This window comes from Marmota monax, unplaced genomic scaffold (assembly GCF_021218885.2).
Source record: "Marmota monax isolate L192 unplaced genomic scaffold, Marmota_monax_Labrador192_F-V1.1 WCK01_AAM20220418_F8-fsc00023, whole genome shotgun sequence".
Lineage (NCBI taxonomy): Eukaryota > Metazoa > Chordata > Mammalia > Rodentia > Sciuridae > Marmota > Marmota monax.
Genome location: NW_026692907.1, coordinates 3370680 through 3388695, shown reverse-complemented (window position 1 = coordinate 3388695; position 18016 = coordinate 3370680). Strand labels below are relative to the sequence as shown.

The following is an 18016-nucleotide window of genomic DNA, read 5'->3' as shown; positions in this document are numbered from 1 at the left end:
CACACACACACACACACGGTGCAGAGTCCCACTGGCAGGAACCTAGAAGTGTCCCCTTCCATCACTGATTACAGAGTGTTTACAGGGCACAGAGCACAGGGCCCAGCCTGTGAGACACAGAAATGGATAGTCCTGTCCAGTCAGTGCCTCGTGGGCTCACAGCAGGGGATGAGCCTACAAACACAGAAGAAGTCCTAAAAGGTCACTTCGGACCTCAGGGGTCATTGTGAGAGGTGGAGATGGACCACCTCGCTGGAGGAAATGCCCATTCTACAGATTTCCCAGGCGCCCTCGCAGCCAGGCGCTACCAGCTCAGTCGCTGCTACCCTCGTGCTGTCCAGGACCCTTGACCCTGCAGGGTGGGCAGCAGGGGAGTCAGGGGAGCTTCCAGAGGAGGGAACACTGGTGCTGCACTTGGGTGAGGTGGAGGGACCAGCAGCCAAGCAGGGTCTAGACCCAGTTCACAGGGTGAAGGTCTTGGCAGGTTTGCATGAAGCTCCTCTGTGGGGTCAGGGAGCACCCTAAGCCCCACCCAGCCCAGCTCCTCACCTATGCTTGAAGGCGTTGTTCACGATGGCCTTGAGCACCAGACGGTCTCCAACCTGGGACGGACCTCGGAAGTGGAACATCTCAATAGCCTTCAGTGTGGGGTGCCCACGGCAGAGCCGGCTGAGGGGCAGGGAGTGAGGAGACAGGAGATGTGTCCCCCAGGGCTTCAGCCACTGACCTGCACCAGCCTGAGCATGCCCCCACACCCAGACTCATCCTGGGACCAGAGTACCACCCTCTAACCCAACCCAGAGACAGTTCTGCACTGAGTCCCATTTCACAGCTTAGAATACTGAGGTCCATGTGAGTGGCTAGAAGGAGCTGAGTTTAGGAGACAGAAGAAAGCCTCTTTCCCCATCTTCCTCCCAATACCTTAGTAAATACCTTAGTACCTGCTAAGCCCCTCTCTCCCAGAGTTGTCATTCAAGGGCTACTGAGGCACTCCTCCTCCAAGAAGCCCTCCCTGACCATCCAGACTCTCCCTCTCGTCTGAGACCTCATTGCACTCATAGTCAAGGACTGTCCCAAATAGCACCGTTTAAATACCTCTCCCCCAGGTTAACACGGAGAAGGGCCGCCTGAGCCAGGTTCTAAGGATGAGGAAGAATCGGCCTGGGGGAGGGCATGGGCTGGGAGGACACTCCTGGAAGAAGAGACAGCAAGTATGTTCAGGGAGCTATGAGAGTGTCCACTAGTGAATGTCAGTTACCAAAACTATTAGAAAAAAAACCCCTGATATTTAGAGTAGAACAAGTCCTGGAAGGTACAGGGGTTACAGGAGAACAGCAATTGTTATCACCACCAGGAAGAAGGAAACGGGCAGGGGTGGCTTTGAGGGGGAGGTGGCAGGTTAACAAAGCACCATGGGGGCTGTGTGGCAGGAGGCCACACCAGGATTGGAGCCAGGGGCCAGGAACACAGAGCATGGGAACAGTGACAGCGATGGCTTGATTTAAAGAGAGTGGAAATTGTTGGGGAAAGCGGGCAGGGCCAGACCAAGGGGAGGCTGCAGGGCCTGGCCAGGGCTTGGTGTTTCCCAGGAGTTCAGGGGGAACGAGGTGGACTCTATGAGTGGAGGAAAGAATGGTCAGCTCACAGGAAACCCTTTTTCTCTGGTTCTCCAAAAACCCTGGGTTACCCTAATGAAGAGCCAAGCTTCTGAGGCCTTGCTTGGCAGGGCCAGCAAGTGTCCCCAGCCAAGGGAGCACCAAGGGGGGGAGGAGCAGGGAGGCAAGCAGAGCCCAGGCCCCCACCTGGCTGCAATGGTAGCCACGTTCTCCATCCAGGCCATGATCTGACCCCCAAAGGTGTTGCCCTGGTGGTTGGCATGGGGGGGCAGAACCAGCTCCACGCTCTCCACGCGGGTCTTCTCAGCCGGCACCATGCAGCTGCAGTCCCTGCTGTCCAGATCTGGCCAGGGAGGGGACAGGGGGAAAGAGGCAGGGAGGTGAGGAGGCCACCAGGGAAGACGCACCCCTGCAGCCCCGGGATCCCACCCTACCCTGCTGCAGCCACCCAGGATCTTTAATCTGTTAAGCAACAGGGAAATGGGTGCAGGCGTTCCTGGGTGAGAGGTGTAAGGTCACTGAGGTCACTGATATGAGCCTGTCTCAGGGAAGAGACCGGAACACCTGGTCTGAACCCCACACCTCACACAGGCTGTATGACCTTGGGCAAATCAAGGACCCGCATGGACCTCAGCTGCTCCATCTGTGAAGGGCAGGTGTCAACCCACCCCACCATCTGAAGGTGAACTGTGATGGTGGTTATAAAGGGCTCGGCTCCAGACTCAGTGGATATACCTGAGAAAGAGAAGCTCTTCCCACCTCTGTCCTGATCATTCCCTGTCCCTTGCAGCCACAGCCTTAGGATGCCCTGAGTAGCAGGGGCCAGAGTGTGAGGGGGGGGGGGCCTTGGGCTTCTGAGCTTGACACTCCCCTCCCAGCCCAAGGTGGTGCCATTTGTCTCCTGTGTCCTATGGAGACAGCCCTCTGCAGGGAGGGCCCATAAGAGGAGTGGCATTTCACTGTGCTGACAGGTTCTCCAAAATGCCACCGGCGGGCTGGGGGGCAGGGGGAGCAGGAGCTGAGGATGACCCTGGCCCAGATCTGGAGGTGGGATAGGCAAGGCACTGGCAGGATGCAAAGAGGACTTGCTTAGCTGGAGCTGGAGCGAGTAAAGCGACTGCACCAGATGGGGCTGCAATCAGCCCAAAGGCCCGGATGTCAGGCAAAGGCACCTGGACTGGCCCGTGGGGAGAAGGCTGTCAGGACAGGAGGGGTCCAGGAGGCTGAAGTGGGATGGATGGATGTAAGGAGGCCAATGGGAAGAGCTGGGAATCCCAAGCTCAGTGTCCTGCTTTCGCTGGGGTTAGCGACTTCTACCTGCTTTCCCTCTACATGGGCAGCTGAATCACCTTTTATTTGTCCTCAAATCCCTTAAAGACCTTGCACTTGAACATTCTAGAGATTGGGTAAGAAATTCAATGTTGCCTCCAGGCCTTTGCCAGACTATATGCTCTGTCAGGAACACCTTCCTTCATCTCTCCAAAGAAGGTCTTCTTGTGCCGATGTAGACTGACCTCCAGGGATTTTAGAGACATGGAGTGGGGGGAATCAACACACAGCACAATGTGTCCTACATGTTCCCTTTTTGGTGAAAGCATGGTGCCAAATAATGCACACTATGCTTAAATATGCAGGGAATACTTCTGGAAAGGGATTGAAAACCAGGTAACAGGCTGGGCTCAGGAGGCTGAGACAGGAGGATCGAGAGTTCAAAGCCAGCCTCAGCAACAGCAAGGCGCTCAGCAACTCAGTGAGACCCTGTCTCTAAATAAAATACAAAATAAGGCTGGGGATGTAGCTCAGTGGTTGAGTGACCCTGAGTTCAATCCCTAGTACCAAAAAAAAAAAAAAAAAAGATAACATCTAGGCAGAGTGGTGCACACCTGTTATCCCAGCAACTTGGGGAGACTGAGGCAGGAGGACCACAAGTTCAAGGCCAGCCTCAGCAACTTAGTGAGAGCCTATTTCAAAATAAAAGGGCTGGGGAATATAGCTAAATGGTAGAGCACCCCTGGGTTCAATTTCCAGTGCCTCAAGAAAAAAAATGCCTCTGGGAAAGTAGCCTAGGTTTTGGGTTAGGAGGGAGTCTTGGTTTTTTATCTATATCCTTTGGGAGATTAAAAAAAATACACACACACACAGGTGCTTCTTTAAAATCCTACAGTCTTTGAGTCCTAGCTCAACACTACCTTCCTAAACACCTTGGTTCCTAGAGATTCAAAATGCATTTTGTGGCCAACAAAGGGATCTCTATGTATCCTATCGCCGTCTCCATGGCTCTTGGGGACTGGGCTCCCAGGCTCTGGGCTTCTGTGTACTGGGGTCCTGGGCACTGGGTAAGAGGCTCAAGAATTTCCTTTCTCTGGGGGAGCCCAGGAGGCCAAGAAGGCTAGACAGGCCTGAGGCCACAGGGGCAGAAGTCCCTAGGAGGATCCCTTCCTCTCTGCCCAGTGGGGCCGCCCAGCACAGGGCCCACATTTATTGATATGCAGGACATGGGCCGCCATCCCTCTACGTGGGCTGCTCACCTTCCTGGATGGCATAGTTGGCCAGGAGGCCCTTGATGGTGTCCGCATAGACCAGGCGCATGCGCCGGCGCTCAGCTGCCACACTGTGCTCGGTTTTCTCCTCCTCCGTCCGTGGCGTGATCTGCTTCAGCTTCACCTGTTGGCCAGGGCACAGCGGGCAGGTGCTCAGGACAAGGTCTGTCTCCCAGACCACGGCATGCCTGAGGCTGGCACCGACTAGGCTGGGATGCTGGTGGGTCCCGAGCCAGTCTCCTCTCCTGGGGCTCACCTTCGTGCCTCCACCTTGATGTCCCCCCAGCTCCCCTCTTGGGCAAAGTCCCAGGTTATAGAGGGGTCATTGTGAACATGAGGAACGCTGATGAAACTTCTTTGCATGAGACGTGCAGAGAGGGGTGAGGGGAGGAGGAGGAGGTAAGGGTTGGATGGCAATGAGCCTTCCTCCTGGGGCTGTGGCCCGGACCCGCCATGACAGGCAGCACGAAGGCAGGCAGCAGGCACCTACCTTGGTAAGTTCCCTATGGGCCACAAAGGTGGCCAAGGCCTTGCACACATTCCACTGCTTCTCAGAGCACAGATCCTCAGAGGCCACCTGGATGCCCACCTGGAGAGGAAGAGTAGGAGGGAAGAAATAGCCCATCAACTCGAGGCCCTCATCTGGACAAGACAGGAAGAGCCACTCCAAGCTGGGCTTCTGGGATTCCCATAGCCCCCACCAGGCCTAAGCCAGAGGCCTGTGGCTGGTTCTGACTCTGCTCCTGGCTCCCTGGAGAACCTTGGGCAAGTCACTGCTCTTCTCTGAGTCTCAGTTTCCTCATCTGTAGAATGTGAGTGATCAGAGCTACGCTCTCAGGACTACTGAGAAGACTAAAATGAGACTGTGTCCACAAAAGGGCTTTAAGAGATAAAATGTTGGCCAAATTCAAAGGATGGACACCTGGGGGTTCGTGGGCAGGACCTGGGCCTTTGAAGTGCCCAGGGGCATAGTCAGGGATCTGTTGTCCTAGCTTTGGTGGCTCAGCTGGACGAGGTTGCCTGGGCCTGCAGTCCACAGGGAGGAAGCAGAGTCCCCCACAGAGCACAGGGCCCTGTGCATCACCACACAACACCCCTGACCACCACCCCTGCAACACAGGAACCATGTTCCCATTTTACAGATGAGGAGACAGAGGCTAGGGGAGGTAAGCTAATGGGTGGAAGCCCAGCACTCTTCCACTGTGGCCCCTGTGCCTCTGGGATCAGACACAACAGCTGTCTTCCCTTGATCCCCACAACCACCCAGCTGCCAAAGAGGGCCTGGGCCACACTGTAAACCATGTGGCTCAGTGATCTAAGGCAAGGTCCTTCCCTCTGCGGGGCCTCAGTTTTACTGTCTGTGCTATGGGATGTTGGACAGGAAGCTCTTAGGACCCTCCTATCCCTGCCAAACAGTTCAGAACTCTGCTGCCCCAACCAGGTCTCTGCAGCTAAGTGTGCCTGGGCTGGAGCTAAGAAGAACGGGAAGGAGGAAGGCCCACCCTAACCCCAGGCAGTGCCCACCCACACACCTCCATGCTGGAGTTGAAGGCCCGGTTCACCTTGGCCTTGATATTCACCACTTGTCCAACACTGGGGAGAGGAAAGCAGGAGGTGAGCCTTCCAGAGGGGACAGGGGAGGGAACCACAGTAGCTCTGCTGGGGGAACTGGCAAAAGGGACTTCAGGGATCGCAGGAGGTATTCCCACCTGTGACATCACAGAGTCCTCAAAGCAGGCCAGGGAGGCAGTGTGGGCACCCACTTTGCAGGTAGGCAAGCTGAGGCCAGGAGAAGTGGCCTGGGGTCACTGTCTCCCTCCTTCCCCCAATCCCTTGTTCAGTTAGAGCTGAGCTTCTTTCTACTCTTAGCTCCACGGTTTGCTCTATGGGGCAGCCCTCCCTGTCTTCCAGTCCCCATGAGGGTCATCCTCCAACCCCTCCCAGTGGACTGACTAGCCTCCCACAGCCCTGAAGCTCCACTGCAGAAAGAACCAGTACTTCTGTTTCGTTTGGGCTTGGTTGTAAGGAGCAAGCCCTCTACCACCAAGCCACACCCCCAGCCCCAGGGGCCTGTGTTTTGCTCGCCATTGGCTCTCCAAGGCCCGGCACAATGCATAGGGTGGGTCCTCAGTAAATAGTGGCCACCTGAATTGATGAATTCCACATTTATTGACTGCCTACTAAGTGCAAGGGGATATCCAGAGAGGGTGGATAGGGAAATGGAAACATTTAAAGAATGAGTGCCATGTGCCAGGCACTGTGCATTACCTGGTTTGAACCTCAAAAATAAGCCTTGCAGGTAGGTTTGGGAGCAACTGAGCATCAGAGAGGTTAAGCCATTTGTTCAAGATCACGCAGCTAAAAAGTGACAGGGCCAGTATTCTAGGTGATTGTGTTGGCTGCCCAACCCCACTTTTTCCAAATGGAGCCTATCCTTCTGGAATGGGGAGCCACCCAGCCTGCCCTCTGCCTAACTGGAGACAGCAGTGAGAGACCAGCTGGTGGGCTATGGGGGTGAGAGGACAGGAGGCTGGAGAGCTGGCCCTATTCAATCACAGTGTGACTTTGAGAAGTTCTTTTTATCTTTCTGCACCTCGGCTCATGAACATGGAAACACAGTGCTAACTTCAGATTACACTGCCTCCTGCCCAAGCCTGGGACGAGCTCACTCCAAGACACCTGCTGGCCAAGGGCCCACAGTGAGCACAATGAGAGGCTGACTGTCACACTGCCAAGCTATGTGACCTTGGGAAAATCACTTCACCTCTCTGATTCCACTTCCTCGTGTTTGAAGTATGGGAGTGTGTGCCTACTGCCTGTGCTTCTAAGGGTCAGGAGAGATGAAGAGTGGGCCTGACCGGCCACTGAGCACTGCATGTGCTCAGGTGCTGCATGTTTGACTTCTGTTCATGTTGTGACGTGGGGGAGGGCCATGTTAAGTGACACATGCTAACAAGGTGGGAAATAAAGTGAATAAAGTGGCATGATGTCTGCAACTCACTTCAAATGGCTCAGAACCAAAAAAAAAAAAAAATTAAGAGAGAGAGAGAGAAAGAGAGAAAATGTTTTATGTTTTATTTATCCATGTCTAGTTAAAGCAAATGTAGCAAATGTTAAGTAATGGATCTCGTAATGGTGACCATTTCACTACTCAGATTTCTACATGTTTGGAAGTTTTCATGATCAAAAATTAGAAAAGAGGTGGGGATACAGCTCAGTTGGTAGAGTGCTTGCCTAGCATGTACAAGGCCCTGGGTTCAATCCCACACGCCCTCACCCCCCAAAAAAAATAAAGAAAAAGAAAAAAATTCAATTTCCTCTGGTCCCCAAAGTACAGCAGTTCCCCTCATGTCCACAGCTTGATATCTACAGTCAACTGCACTCTGAAAATGGTAAATGGAAAATTCCAGATGTTATTATTATTAATAACTTTTATTAAAGTATATTTTTATAATAGTTCTATTTTATTATTAGCTATTGTGGTTAATATCTTACTGTGGCTAACTTATGAACTAAACTTTATCATATGTGTGTATAGAAAAAAACACAGTTTACAAAGGGTTTGGTACTGGCCACTGTTCCAGGCATCCACAGGGGCTCTTGGAACATATTCCCACAGATAAGGCAGGGCTGCTGTAAGAAAAAAAAGTCTGGGGCTGGGGCTGGGGCTGGGGCTCAGCAGTAGAGCGCTCACCTAGCAGGTGCGAGGCCCTTGGTTCGATCCTCAGCAGCACATAAGAAGAAGTAAATAAAATAAAGGTATTGTGTCCAACTACAACTAAAAAAAAAATTTTTTTTTAAAAAGTCTGTTTTCTGTGTAAGAGGACTGGGGATGTAGCTCAGTGTAGAGGACTTGCCTAACATTCATGAGATGAATCTCATGAATCTCACAGGCACCAGGATAATTGTACTCAAAGAAAGAGATTTGTGATTCTCTCCACTCCGCCCTGTCCTCCTCCCCAGCTCACCCAAAGCCAAGCAGATGCCACTTAGACTTTGGAGCTTGTTTTCCTCCCAACTGTCCTGTATCCCAGCACTCAGACCACGCTGGCTCCTTCAGGGGCCCCCACAAGCCTCCAGCTCCCTGACACCCTCCAGGTAGTCTTCACAATGCTGAAGGGTGGCTCCCCATAAACTAACCTGAACCCTGTAAGCCCTTCTGCAAGACCAATTACTCTCAGCAGACATAGGAAAATGTTAAAGTATATATTCCATGGTGATGCTAACAGCAAAACCCAGAAAACGGAGAACTCTAGGGGGAAAATACCAGGTTCCTCAACAAACAAATGTCAAGGGAAAAAAACAGAGAGAGAGAGAGGGATGGAGAGAGGAGAATCACAATTCACTCAACAACTTAAGGAGGCCCGGTGTTAGGGATGAGCAAGTATTATCTAAAGATGTTTTTAAAAAGTGATCAGGTGTGCTACTCAGGAGGCAGGAAGATTGCAGGTTCAAAGCCAACCTCAGCAACTTATTAAGACTGTTTCAAAATAAAATTTGAAAAAAAGATGGAGATGTAGCTCAGCGGCAGAACATTCAAGGCCCTAGGTTCAATCCTTAATACTGAAAAAGAAAAGAAACGGGGGGGGGGGGGGGGGGGGGGGGGCGTGAAATAACTTGGACTGGGGCTTAGCTTAGCAGTAGAGCACTTGCCTAGCATGTGTGAGGCACTGTGTTCGATTCTCAGCACCACATAAAAATAAATTAATTAAAGTATTTTTAAAAACTTATACATAGCAACTGGTTGACTTGCAAACTTATTTGCATTCTGACTTGAATGACAAAAATAAAGATAAAGCAAAAAAAAATTAAAACAAGGTGGGGCTGGGGATACAGCTCAGTTGCTAGAGTGCTTGCCTCGCATGCACAAACAAGGCCCTAGGTTCAATCCCCAGCACCACCAAATAAATAAATAAATAAACAAACTCCTGAGACAGTGCGGGCATCTGAATACATTGATTTTAGTGGGATATTACTGTTAATTTTTTTAGGTGTTGAAGTTATGTTTTAAAAGAATACTTAGTCCTTAGAGCTACATTTGGAAATATTTTTAAATGGCAAAAGCAGAAACAAACCAAAACCTTCTCCAGCTTTCCTCAGGTGTATCCACGCCTTTCCAGGCCACCAGCAATGCTCCAGACCCCTCCCCTAATCCTTCCCCACTTTCCCTGCCACCCACAACCCCCTCCACCAGACTCACCTTCACTGGTTGGGCCCATAGCAAATCCATCTTTTGTGCTCTCTACCCCCAGCCCCTCCAGAGAAGACAACCTATATCAGCAGCAGGGACCCAGAGTAGGCCAGACATGGTCACAGGCCTCCAAAGCATTGCTCTATACAGAGCTGACAGTACTGCAGCCAGCTCAGACCTCCTCCAGGAAGACCCCTTGACTACCCTCCATGGCACCACCCTCGCTCACAGACATGGGAAATGTAGCCCATTGGTTGGAACAGGGACTTGGGTCAGACCAGCAGCCTGGTAGTATTTCCTGGGTCTTCCACCAGCTGTATAACCTTAAACAAGTTACCTTACTTCCCTGTGCCTTAGTTTCCTCCTTTGAAAAAACGAGGGTACTAATAGCCATGACCTCATAGTGTTGTTCTGAGGATTAAATAAATTAACATATTAAAAAGGCATGCCAAGCTGGACACAGTGCCTATAATCCCACTAACTCAGGAGGCTAAGGCAGGAGAATCACAATTCAAGGCCAGACTCAACAACTTAAGGAGGCCCTAAGCAACTTATTGAGACCCTTCCTCAAAGTAAAAAATAAAAAGGGCTGGGGATGTGGCTCTGTAGTTAAGTGCCCCGGGTTCAATTCCTGGTACAAAAAAAAAGGCATATTCCAAATAAGGTATTGATGATATGGGTTCATTAACTATGACAAAGGTGCCCTACACATATGTTAATAATCAGGCAACTGGGTGTGGGATATATAGGAGCTCTGTACTATAGTCAGAGATATAACCTTATGGTAAATGTAAAACTATTCTGAAATTTAAAGTATTTTGAAATGTATGACAAGCATCTAAATATCACAATTCACATTATTAGTGTGGAACTTTCTATTTTTCACAATGTCTTTGTGAAGCTGGGGCTCAAACCCAGGGCCCTGTGCACAATAGGCACATGGCCTGCCACTGAGCTCCACACCCACTTGGAATGGAAATTGTTCCTGCATCTGCCTCCCCTGCAGTCTGGGAGCTCCTGGGAACAGAGATCATGCTCTAATGGACTCTGTGTCCCCAAACCCAGCATGGCCCCAGTCCAACTAATATTAAGTATGTAGTGAATGACTAATGAGCACTGGGATGGCCAAACTTCTCCTTAACTGGGACACACAGGGCACCAGGCAGTCCCAAATAAGCCCTTGGCACTTGGCACTTGACTCCCTAGGTACTGATGGCAAGCTAGGAACGGGCTGGAGACAGAGCTGTGCGGGCAGCCCCTGCAGCCTGTCCCAGTGGAGGACTCAGCATGCTTCTGGAGTCCCAGAAGCAGGCAGGGACCAACAGGCAATGTCAAGCTCAGCACGATGTAACCAGGACAGTCATTAGAAAGAGAAAAAAGTCTCCCTGGGGTAATGAGCACCTTATCAACCTGGGCGTGTGTGAACACAGGGAGATGGGCGAAGTTTCAAGCTCAGGCTTTGCCAAGGAACTTTGCCTAGGGGCCTCCCTACAGTGCAGTAACCAGTGGCCACAGACAATTTCCAAGCTCAGAAAGGCATTCACTGGTCAAGCCTAATGCCTTCGATGTTCTGATAAGAAAACCAAGGCCCAGAGGGAAAGACTGACCTCCCCAGAATGACATAGTCCTTGAAGGACCACAATGACATCTCAGCAACGCCCAACTCCAAACCACTTCCTGAGCCCCACCCTGGCAGAGGGACCCAGCCCACTGCTGCCCAGAGACCCAGCAGACAGGTCCTTGCCCCCAGAAGCTGCCTTTCTTCCATATTCAAAAGCCTGATAGACTCCAGGCAGGGTCATGGGGGAGTGGCCATGGGTTTGTGGCAGGGAGACTGGAAGGACCTTGAAGCAGGAGCTGCTTACCTGATGGTGTGCTCAAAATAGATATCGTCCATGGAGGCTGTGACACAGGGGCAGCCAGCGTGCCTCTCCGCTGGCGTCAGAAGAAGAAAGCCAGATGTTAACAGGCTTCCCACGTCACTGGCCTCTGATCAAATGTCACCTCTCCCCAAGAGGCTTCTCCATCTGCCCAAGCCGAGGCCACCCCAGCCTTCTCCCAGTCCCTTCCCACCATTACCACATTTTAACCCTATTTTATAAATCTGGTTCCCTGTGTCTAGTGACCTGCTAGACTGGGAAGTACCTGAGGGCAAGGATTTCTACCTGTCCTGCTGATCGCTGCACGAGGCTCCTGGAGCAGAACCCAGCATAGACTCTCAGGCCAGCAGCTGCTGGATGAATGGGTGATCATGCCACACTGTCTAGCCTGACTTCCTGAGCACCCACACCTCACCCACCTGTTCCCTTCCCTGAGCCTTCTCACCCTCAAGACTTGCTCACCTGCCTGGCATGTGTAAGGCACTGGGTTCAATCCTTGGAACCACATCAAAATAAATTAAACAAAGACCTGTTCAGGTGCCCTAACCCCTCAGAAACCCCTCCCTGTCCCCAGAGCTGGGTCAGGGTCTCTCAAACAGGCAGTGGGGTCCTCCTGCATGCCCCCCCCCAACTGCTCCACCAGGCTGGGAGCTCCCAGTGGGCTGGAGACACCATCACAGCAAAAAGAATGAAGCAAGCTCTGCAGTTCCACTCAACATAGGGACCACCATCAGCAGCCTGTCGCCATCGGTGCTCAGGGCATTTTCAAACCCGTGGTGAAGCAGCCCTGTATATGGCTGCACTGGGTGGAAGCAGGGACCTCAGGGCACGACACCAGTACCCAGGGCTGTGGGCCCTGGGGGAGTGGGAGGGCTGCCCTGAGCACTGGGAAACTAGGAGAGCACTTCAGGCACATGGACCAGCATGGGCAAAGGAGACACTCAGGGGACAGTAACCATCTCTGAATAGAGGCCCCTGCTCTGGGTCTGTGGGGCCTGTGGCTGGAGATGGCCAGGCCAAGCGCAGCCTCACCGGACAGACAGGCCATGGTGTCGATCCACTTGAGCAGCTGCCCGACGCTCAGTTCCCCACGATGGTTGGTGTGGCAGGGCAGCACCAGCTGGCTCATCTGCACCTCCGTGGGGTTCCGGTATCCCTCACCCTCTGCCATGTCGTTGTCGTCTCCAGCACGTGAGACTGACTTGCGGGACGTGCGGCTGGAGAACACAGAGGCGAGGCCCTGGAGAACACGGAGGCAGAGAGATCAGCTCTCCCCAGGGTTCTTGGGTCTGCCAAGCCCTGAGACCTTATGGCCCCAGGGAGAGGAGAAGCAGCCCATGGCCACCTCCCACCAGCCCCACCAGGAGAGAGGGGAGCACCCTCCAGCCCATGGTCTCAGACCCCAAAGGCTCCTTGGAAGCCACCTGTGCTGTTTCCTTTTGGCCAACAAATCTGAGCTAACACAACTTTGGACCTGGGAGAGAAGAAGAATATAGATACTTCACTTCCTCACTTCTGCCTGTGGGATAACTTTTGAAAAGTTTTGCTTTTTTTGGTGCGAGAAATTGACCCAGGAGCACTTAACCACTGAGCCACATCCCCAGCTGTTTTTATTTTATATTTTGAGACAGGGCCTCCCTAAGTTGCTTAGGACCTTGCTAAATTGCTAAGGCTAGCTTTGAACTTGTGATCTTCCTGTCTCAGCCTCCCGAGCTGCGGGGATTATAGGCATGGGCCTTGGCACCAGCCTAAGAAAGAAAATTCTTATACATGCTTCACAATGGATGAACCTGGAAGACACGCTAGTCACAAAGGGACAAATACTGTGATTTCATTCACAGGAGGTCCGTAGAGTAGTCAAATTCAGAGAGACAAAAGAATGACAGCAGTCAGGCGTGTTGTCACACACCTATAGTTCTAGCAACTTGGGACGCTGATGCAGGATGATTGCAAGTTCAAGGCAAGCCTGGGCAACTTAGTGAGACTGTTTCAAAATAAAAAGGGCTGGGAATGTAGCTCAGTGGTAGAGCACCCCGAGTTCCATCCCTAGTACTGTAAAAAGAAAGAAGAAAGAGGGAAGGAAGGAACAAAAGAATGAACCGGACAGTGGTTACCAGGGGCTAGGGAGGAAGAAATAGGGAGTTACTGTTTATTAAGTATAGAGTTTCAGTTTGGGAAGTTGAAAAAGATCTAGAGACGGTTAGTAAGAATAGTTGCCTGATTGAAAATGTGCTTAATGCCTCTAAACTGTACACTTAAAAATATTTAAAACGGCAGGGTACGGTGGCACATGCCTGTAATCTCAGTGGCTCAGGAGGCTGAGACAGGAGGACTGTGAGTTCAAAACCAGCCTCAGCAACAACAAGATGCTAAACAACTCAGTGAGACCCTGTCTCTAAATAAAATACAAAATAGAGCTAGGGATGTGGTTCAGTGATTGAGTGCCCCTGAGTTCAATCCCTGGTACCAAAAAAAAATTAGGGGCTGGGGTTGTGGCATGTGTGAGGCCCTGGGTTCGGTCCTTGACACCACATAAAGATAAATAAATAAAGGTATTATGTCCATCTACAACTAAAAAATATATCATATATATATATATATATATTTTTTTTTTTAATGGTACATTTTAAAAATGTAAATAATGCAAACACTCCAATTAAAAGGAGGTCAATAAAGCAAGAACCAATAATGAAGAAAAAGAAAAGGGAGAGAGGGAGGGAGGGGACTGACCGCTCTATGCAGGGAGGCCTAGGGAGCTAGTGAACCTGCAGTAGTCCAACTGAAAATTGTTCCCATAAAAGTGCTTCAGGAAGCAGCTCTGATTTCGTCCCCACAGGCCCTTTCTTGAGCTCCTGGGCTCTTCAGTTGGCATCAGGCGCCTCCAGTGGGTGCTAATGCCTTCCGGCACTCGGATCTACTGACTGGGAGGGCTCTGGGCAGTCACTGAGCAGCTGTCTGATCCAGGGCAGGAGCGCAGCAGCTGCCAACTGGAGAATAAGGCGGGAGGGTCTTCAAATGCACTCAGGAGAGATGGAGTCTCAAGCTTGAAGCCCATCCTGTCTTACTCTCCAGGCAGGACAGGGGGCCATGCCCATCAGCCCCTCTGATGGGGGCTAGGGAGGCAACCTGCTGTCCCTTCTCTCTGGGATACCCTCCTGGTCAGTCTGTGAACTCAGGATCTGGGCAACCCTGTGTGTGAGAAAAATGAGAGGCAGGCACGTGGTGCCAATTGTCACAGCCAATGCCAACTCTAGGGGAGTGACAACAGTCACAGCTAACATTTATATGGCATTTAAGTGTCCACACAGTCTGCCTTAGCAGATTATTTTACGTGTATTAATTCAATTTTACATGTATTAATTCAATTCCATTTGTACAACAAACCTGTGGGACAGGTACGTTATTATCCTCATCTTAGAGATAAGGAAACTGAGGGTCAAGGAAATAGCAGAGCCTGGCTCCCATCCCTGAGATCTGGAGCAGTCTGAGCTCCTTCCCACCACACCAAGACCCTTGCAAGGTTTCCTAGGCCAAGATGAGGAGTCAGGGTCCTGGGCCTCAGATGTAGCAGCAAAGAGTGTCCTGATCAGATGGAGGGCCCCTAAGCTGCAGGAGGGAGCAGTGCTGGCTCCTGTGTTGGGGGTCTGTGTGTCCCGGATAAGTCCCCCCACAGGCAACCCTAAGCTAATTCCATAAATTCAAAACCTACCAACATGACTTGTTCAAGCCACGTTGAACATGACTTTGATCCCTCAAGTGATAGAACCAGGATTTGAACCAGGCCTGTCTGACCCAGAACTGCTTGTGGTTCCCAGAGATGCAGCTCATTCCCAAGAGCCACTGGGTAGTAAGCACAGGGCTGGGAAAAAAGAGAGCCACAGCCCTGAGACCTCTCAGCCTGGGCGGAGGCCCATGGAGTGCCAGGCTGACCAGCTTTCTAGTCCTCACAGTTGGCTTGAAGGCACTGTGGTCCACGCAGCAGGACCCGTTGCCATGGTAACCATTGCCAAGGCATCTCCAGTCTGGCCATGCACTGGAAGCCTACATGGATGCGAGTAGCTGGCTTTCTGGGAGCAGGGGCAGGGAGAGAGGGAGGAGGCAGGCAGGGTCCATTTACCCACACTCTTTCCAAACCCCTCTCACTGCCAGGTGTTCTGGGAAGAACAGTCCAGAAAGAAGCCCGGAGAGAACTGAGGAAATGTGGGAGGCAAGAGGCAGAGGACTGGTGGGCAGAATAAAGGGAGTCAACCATCTGAGGTTCCTAGGCAGTCTGGACAGGCACAGAGGGAAGCCCCACACAGGGCCCTGCTCTATCCCACCCACCGCCTCGCCCGGCCCTCACGAGGCAGGCAGAAAGCCAGGACTGTCAACCCATCTTACAGATGAGGAAACTGAAGCTGGACAAAGCCCTGGGCCAGGAGTCAGACTGCTGAACTCCAGTTTTCTCCCTACTTCTCAGCGGAGTGGTCCCTATCCCTGACTGTCCTGCTTCCTGTTCTGTGAAACAGGAACCCTGCCTTCCACTAGACTCTGCTGCATGGAGACAGGATCTTTGCCTCATTCATTCATTCACCAAGCACCTTCTCTGTCCTGGACCCTGGGCCAAGCACCACGAATACAATGACAACTTGAGCCTAGAGGGGCCTAGCACACAGTAGGACCTCATTAGAGGTTTTCAGAAGGACAACCAGAGACAGACTTAAGTGCAAACTCTAGCCTGTCCCTCAGGCACTATGAGATCATGAGCAAGGCCCCTTTCTTCCTGAGTCACGCCTGCCCTCCCCAGCAAAGAAGAGAACTGTCACTCCCTAAGGTACATAGCACTGGCTCCAGGATTCTAGGGTCTAAGCCCGCCTGGGGCCTGGCACACTCAGTGGGATTCCCAATCAGGAAGCTGCAGAGCACCGGCACCCCTTCAAACAGAAACACTATGCTCCTCCAATCAGAGCTGAGCCCTCCACCTTGAAGCAAACTGAGGACCTCATTGCTGCTGACATGAGACTCCTCTCACAGGAGGGGTGCAGAGATGGGGTGGGAGCAAAGGAGGTGGGGACAGAGCAGCCCAGGCGGCCCCAGGCACAGTCTCTCAGACCCCCACCTCCTCCCTTGGGCTCTGAGGCAGTCTGCCCACATGGGGCAGGCCAGGCCTCCCTCTCAGGTGGGCAGCCAGCCAGCCCGGGAAGCAGGGGTGTGTGCAGCTAGGCACGGTTTAGCCAATGGGACCCCAGACTGGAGCCACTCCTCTCCAGAGAGCAGAGGCCCTGGCTGGAGTCAGGACCTGGAATAGCCAGGCAGGCCAGGCCAACGCAGCTGACAGGGCCCAGCTGCTGTGAAGGGGAGGGCACTCAGAGGTCAGAGATGTGCCCTCTCCGATAGTAGCCATGCCAAGCGCTGGCCCCAGGCCATAGCCGACCTGGCCAGATTTGATGATCCTAGAGTAGGCCCTGGCTAGTCACACCGTGGGCTCTGTGTCTGTCCTCCTGATCAGTCACATCACAGACCTGTTGAGTCAGAGCAGGAGAGACTACCTTGCTCAGCTGGGGGGACTAAGGCATGGAGGGAAAGACTAGTCCAGTGTCACCCAGCTGAAAGGGCAGAGACTGGCCCTCCTGGGCCTGCTGGGCAATTCGACAATAGGCTTAACCATGATTTCCTCTCTCCCCGGAGTGTCTAAGTCCCAACAATTTCGCCTTCTTAAACACTCAGCCTCCCTGTGTCCTGACTAGTCCCACAGCCTGTCCACAGGCTCCAGCCACCCCATCTCCCTCCAGCCTCTACACAGCACCAGGGGGATCTGTCCCCAAAGAAGACCCAGAGACTCGACCAAGGCTACTTACTATGACCTGCCTTGCAGGAAGATCTGGTCAAATCCTCAGAACTCCTACAACGGACTTCACGCTTCCCTCTGACCTTAGGACCACAATGACCTTTCTTTTTTTTTTTTTTTTTTTGGTACCAGGGATTGAACCCAGGCCACTGAGCCACATCCCCAGCCCTTTTTATTTTATTTAATTTTATTTATTTATTTATTTATTTATTTATTTATTGAGACAGGGTCTCTCGAAGTTGCTTAGGGCTGCCTAAGGCTGGCCTTGAATTTGCAATCCTCCTGCCTCAGCCTCCTGAGCTGCTGGGATTGCAGGAGTGCAACCCTGTGCTCAGCTTACAATGACCTTTTTAAAGAACAGTTCTCGCCAGGCACTACCTGCTCAAGACTCTTTGATGGCTCCCATGGTTGTCAGGAGCAAGGCCCAGCCACTGCAGCTCTACACTGGCCCCAGTCCCACAGCTCCCAACCACGTGCCTTCCTCAGAGCACTGCTCCCGCTCCTGCTCTTCTCCCCCACCACAGGAATACTGCTTCTGCCAGAGCCCCTTCATTTGCCCCTGTCCACCCTGTCCACCTTCTCTGCCACTTTCATCCTCTATCCACACCCCTCATCCACAGGGAGAGCCAGGGCCTCCCAGACTCCTGCAGCCTCCTGTCTCCCTCACAGCACGGACCAAGCCCCGCCACTCCCATCACCCCCACAGGACAAGACCCAGGCCCAGCACAGAGCAGACGCCAAATGACTGCCAGTGGAAGAGAAGAAGGAAAAGACGAATGACAAGGCAGCCTTAGGGCTGAGACTCAGGACAAGAGGCGTCTGTGTGAGCTGCGGAGAGGCTGTGGGGAACAGAGGGGCAGGGAACAGCAGCAGCTCTGGTAGTGTGGACATCAGGGCACAGCACACTGGTGGGGAAATGCCAGGCACACCTGCTGGGGTGGAAATAGGAGTGGGCAGTCAGG

The 18016-nt window shown here is 52.3% G+C and overlaps 1 protein-coding gene across 4 annotated transcripts in view; it reads right to left on the bottom strand.

Moving 5' to 3' along the window:
• Window positions 1-18016, bottom strand: part of Acot11 (acyl-CoA thioesterase 11) — an 85689-nt gene that overhangs the window by 49553 nt on the left and 18120 nt on the right. For 3 of the 4 annotated variants that reach the window (XM_046450889.2, XM_046450887.2, XM_046450888.2), the window contains exons 2-8: window positions 12260-12467; window positions 11213-11282; window positions 5689-5749; window positions 4647-4745; window positions 4145-4280; window positions 1803-1959; window positions 550-669 (exon numbers count right to left, since the gene is read on the bottom strand). In XM_046450889.2, coding sequence (XP_046306845.1) covers window positions 550-669; window positions 1803-1959; window positions 4145-4280; window positions 4647-4745; window positions 5689-5749; window positions 11213-11282; window positions 12260-12467 — 851 coding nt within the window. Of the gene's footprint in view, window positions 1-549; window positions 670-1802; window positions 1960-4144; window positions 4281-4646; window positions 4746-5688; window positions 5750-11212; window positions 11283-12259; window positions 12468-18016 lie in introns of those variants that run through there. The other variant, XM_058581496.1, reaches the window with a different exon arrangement.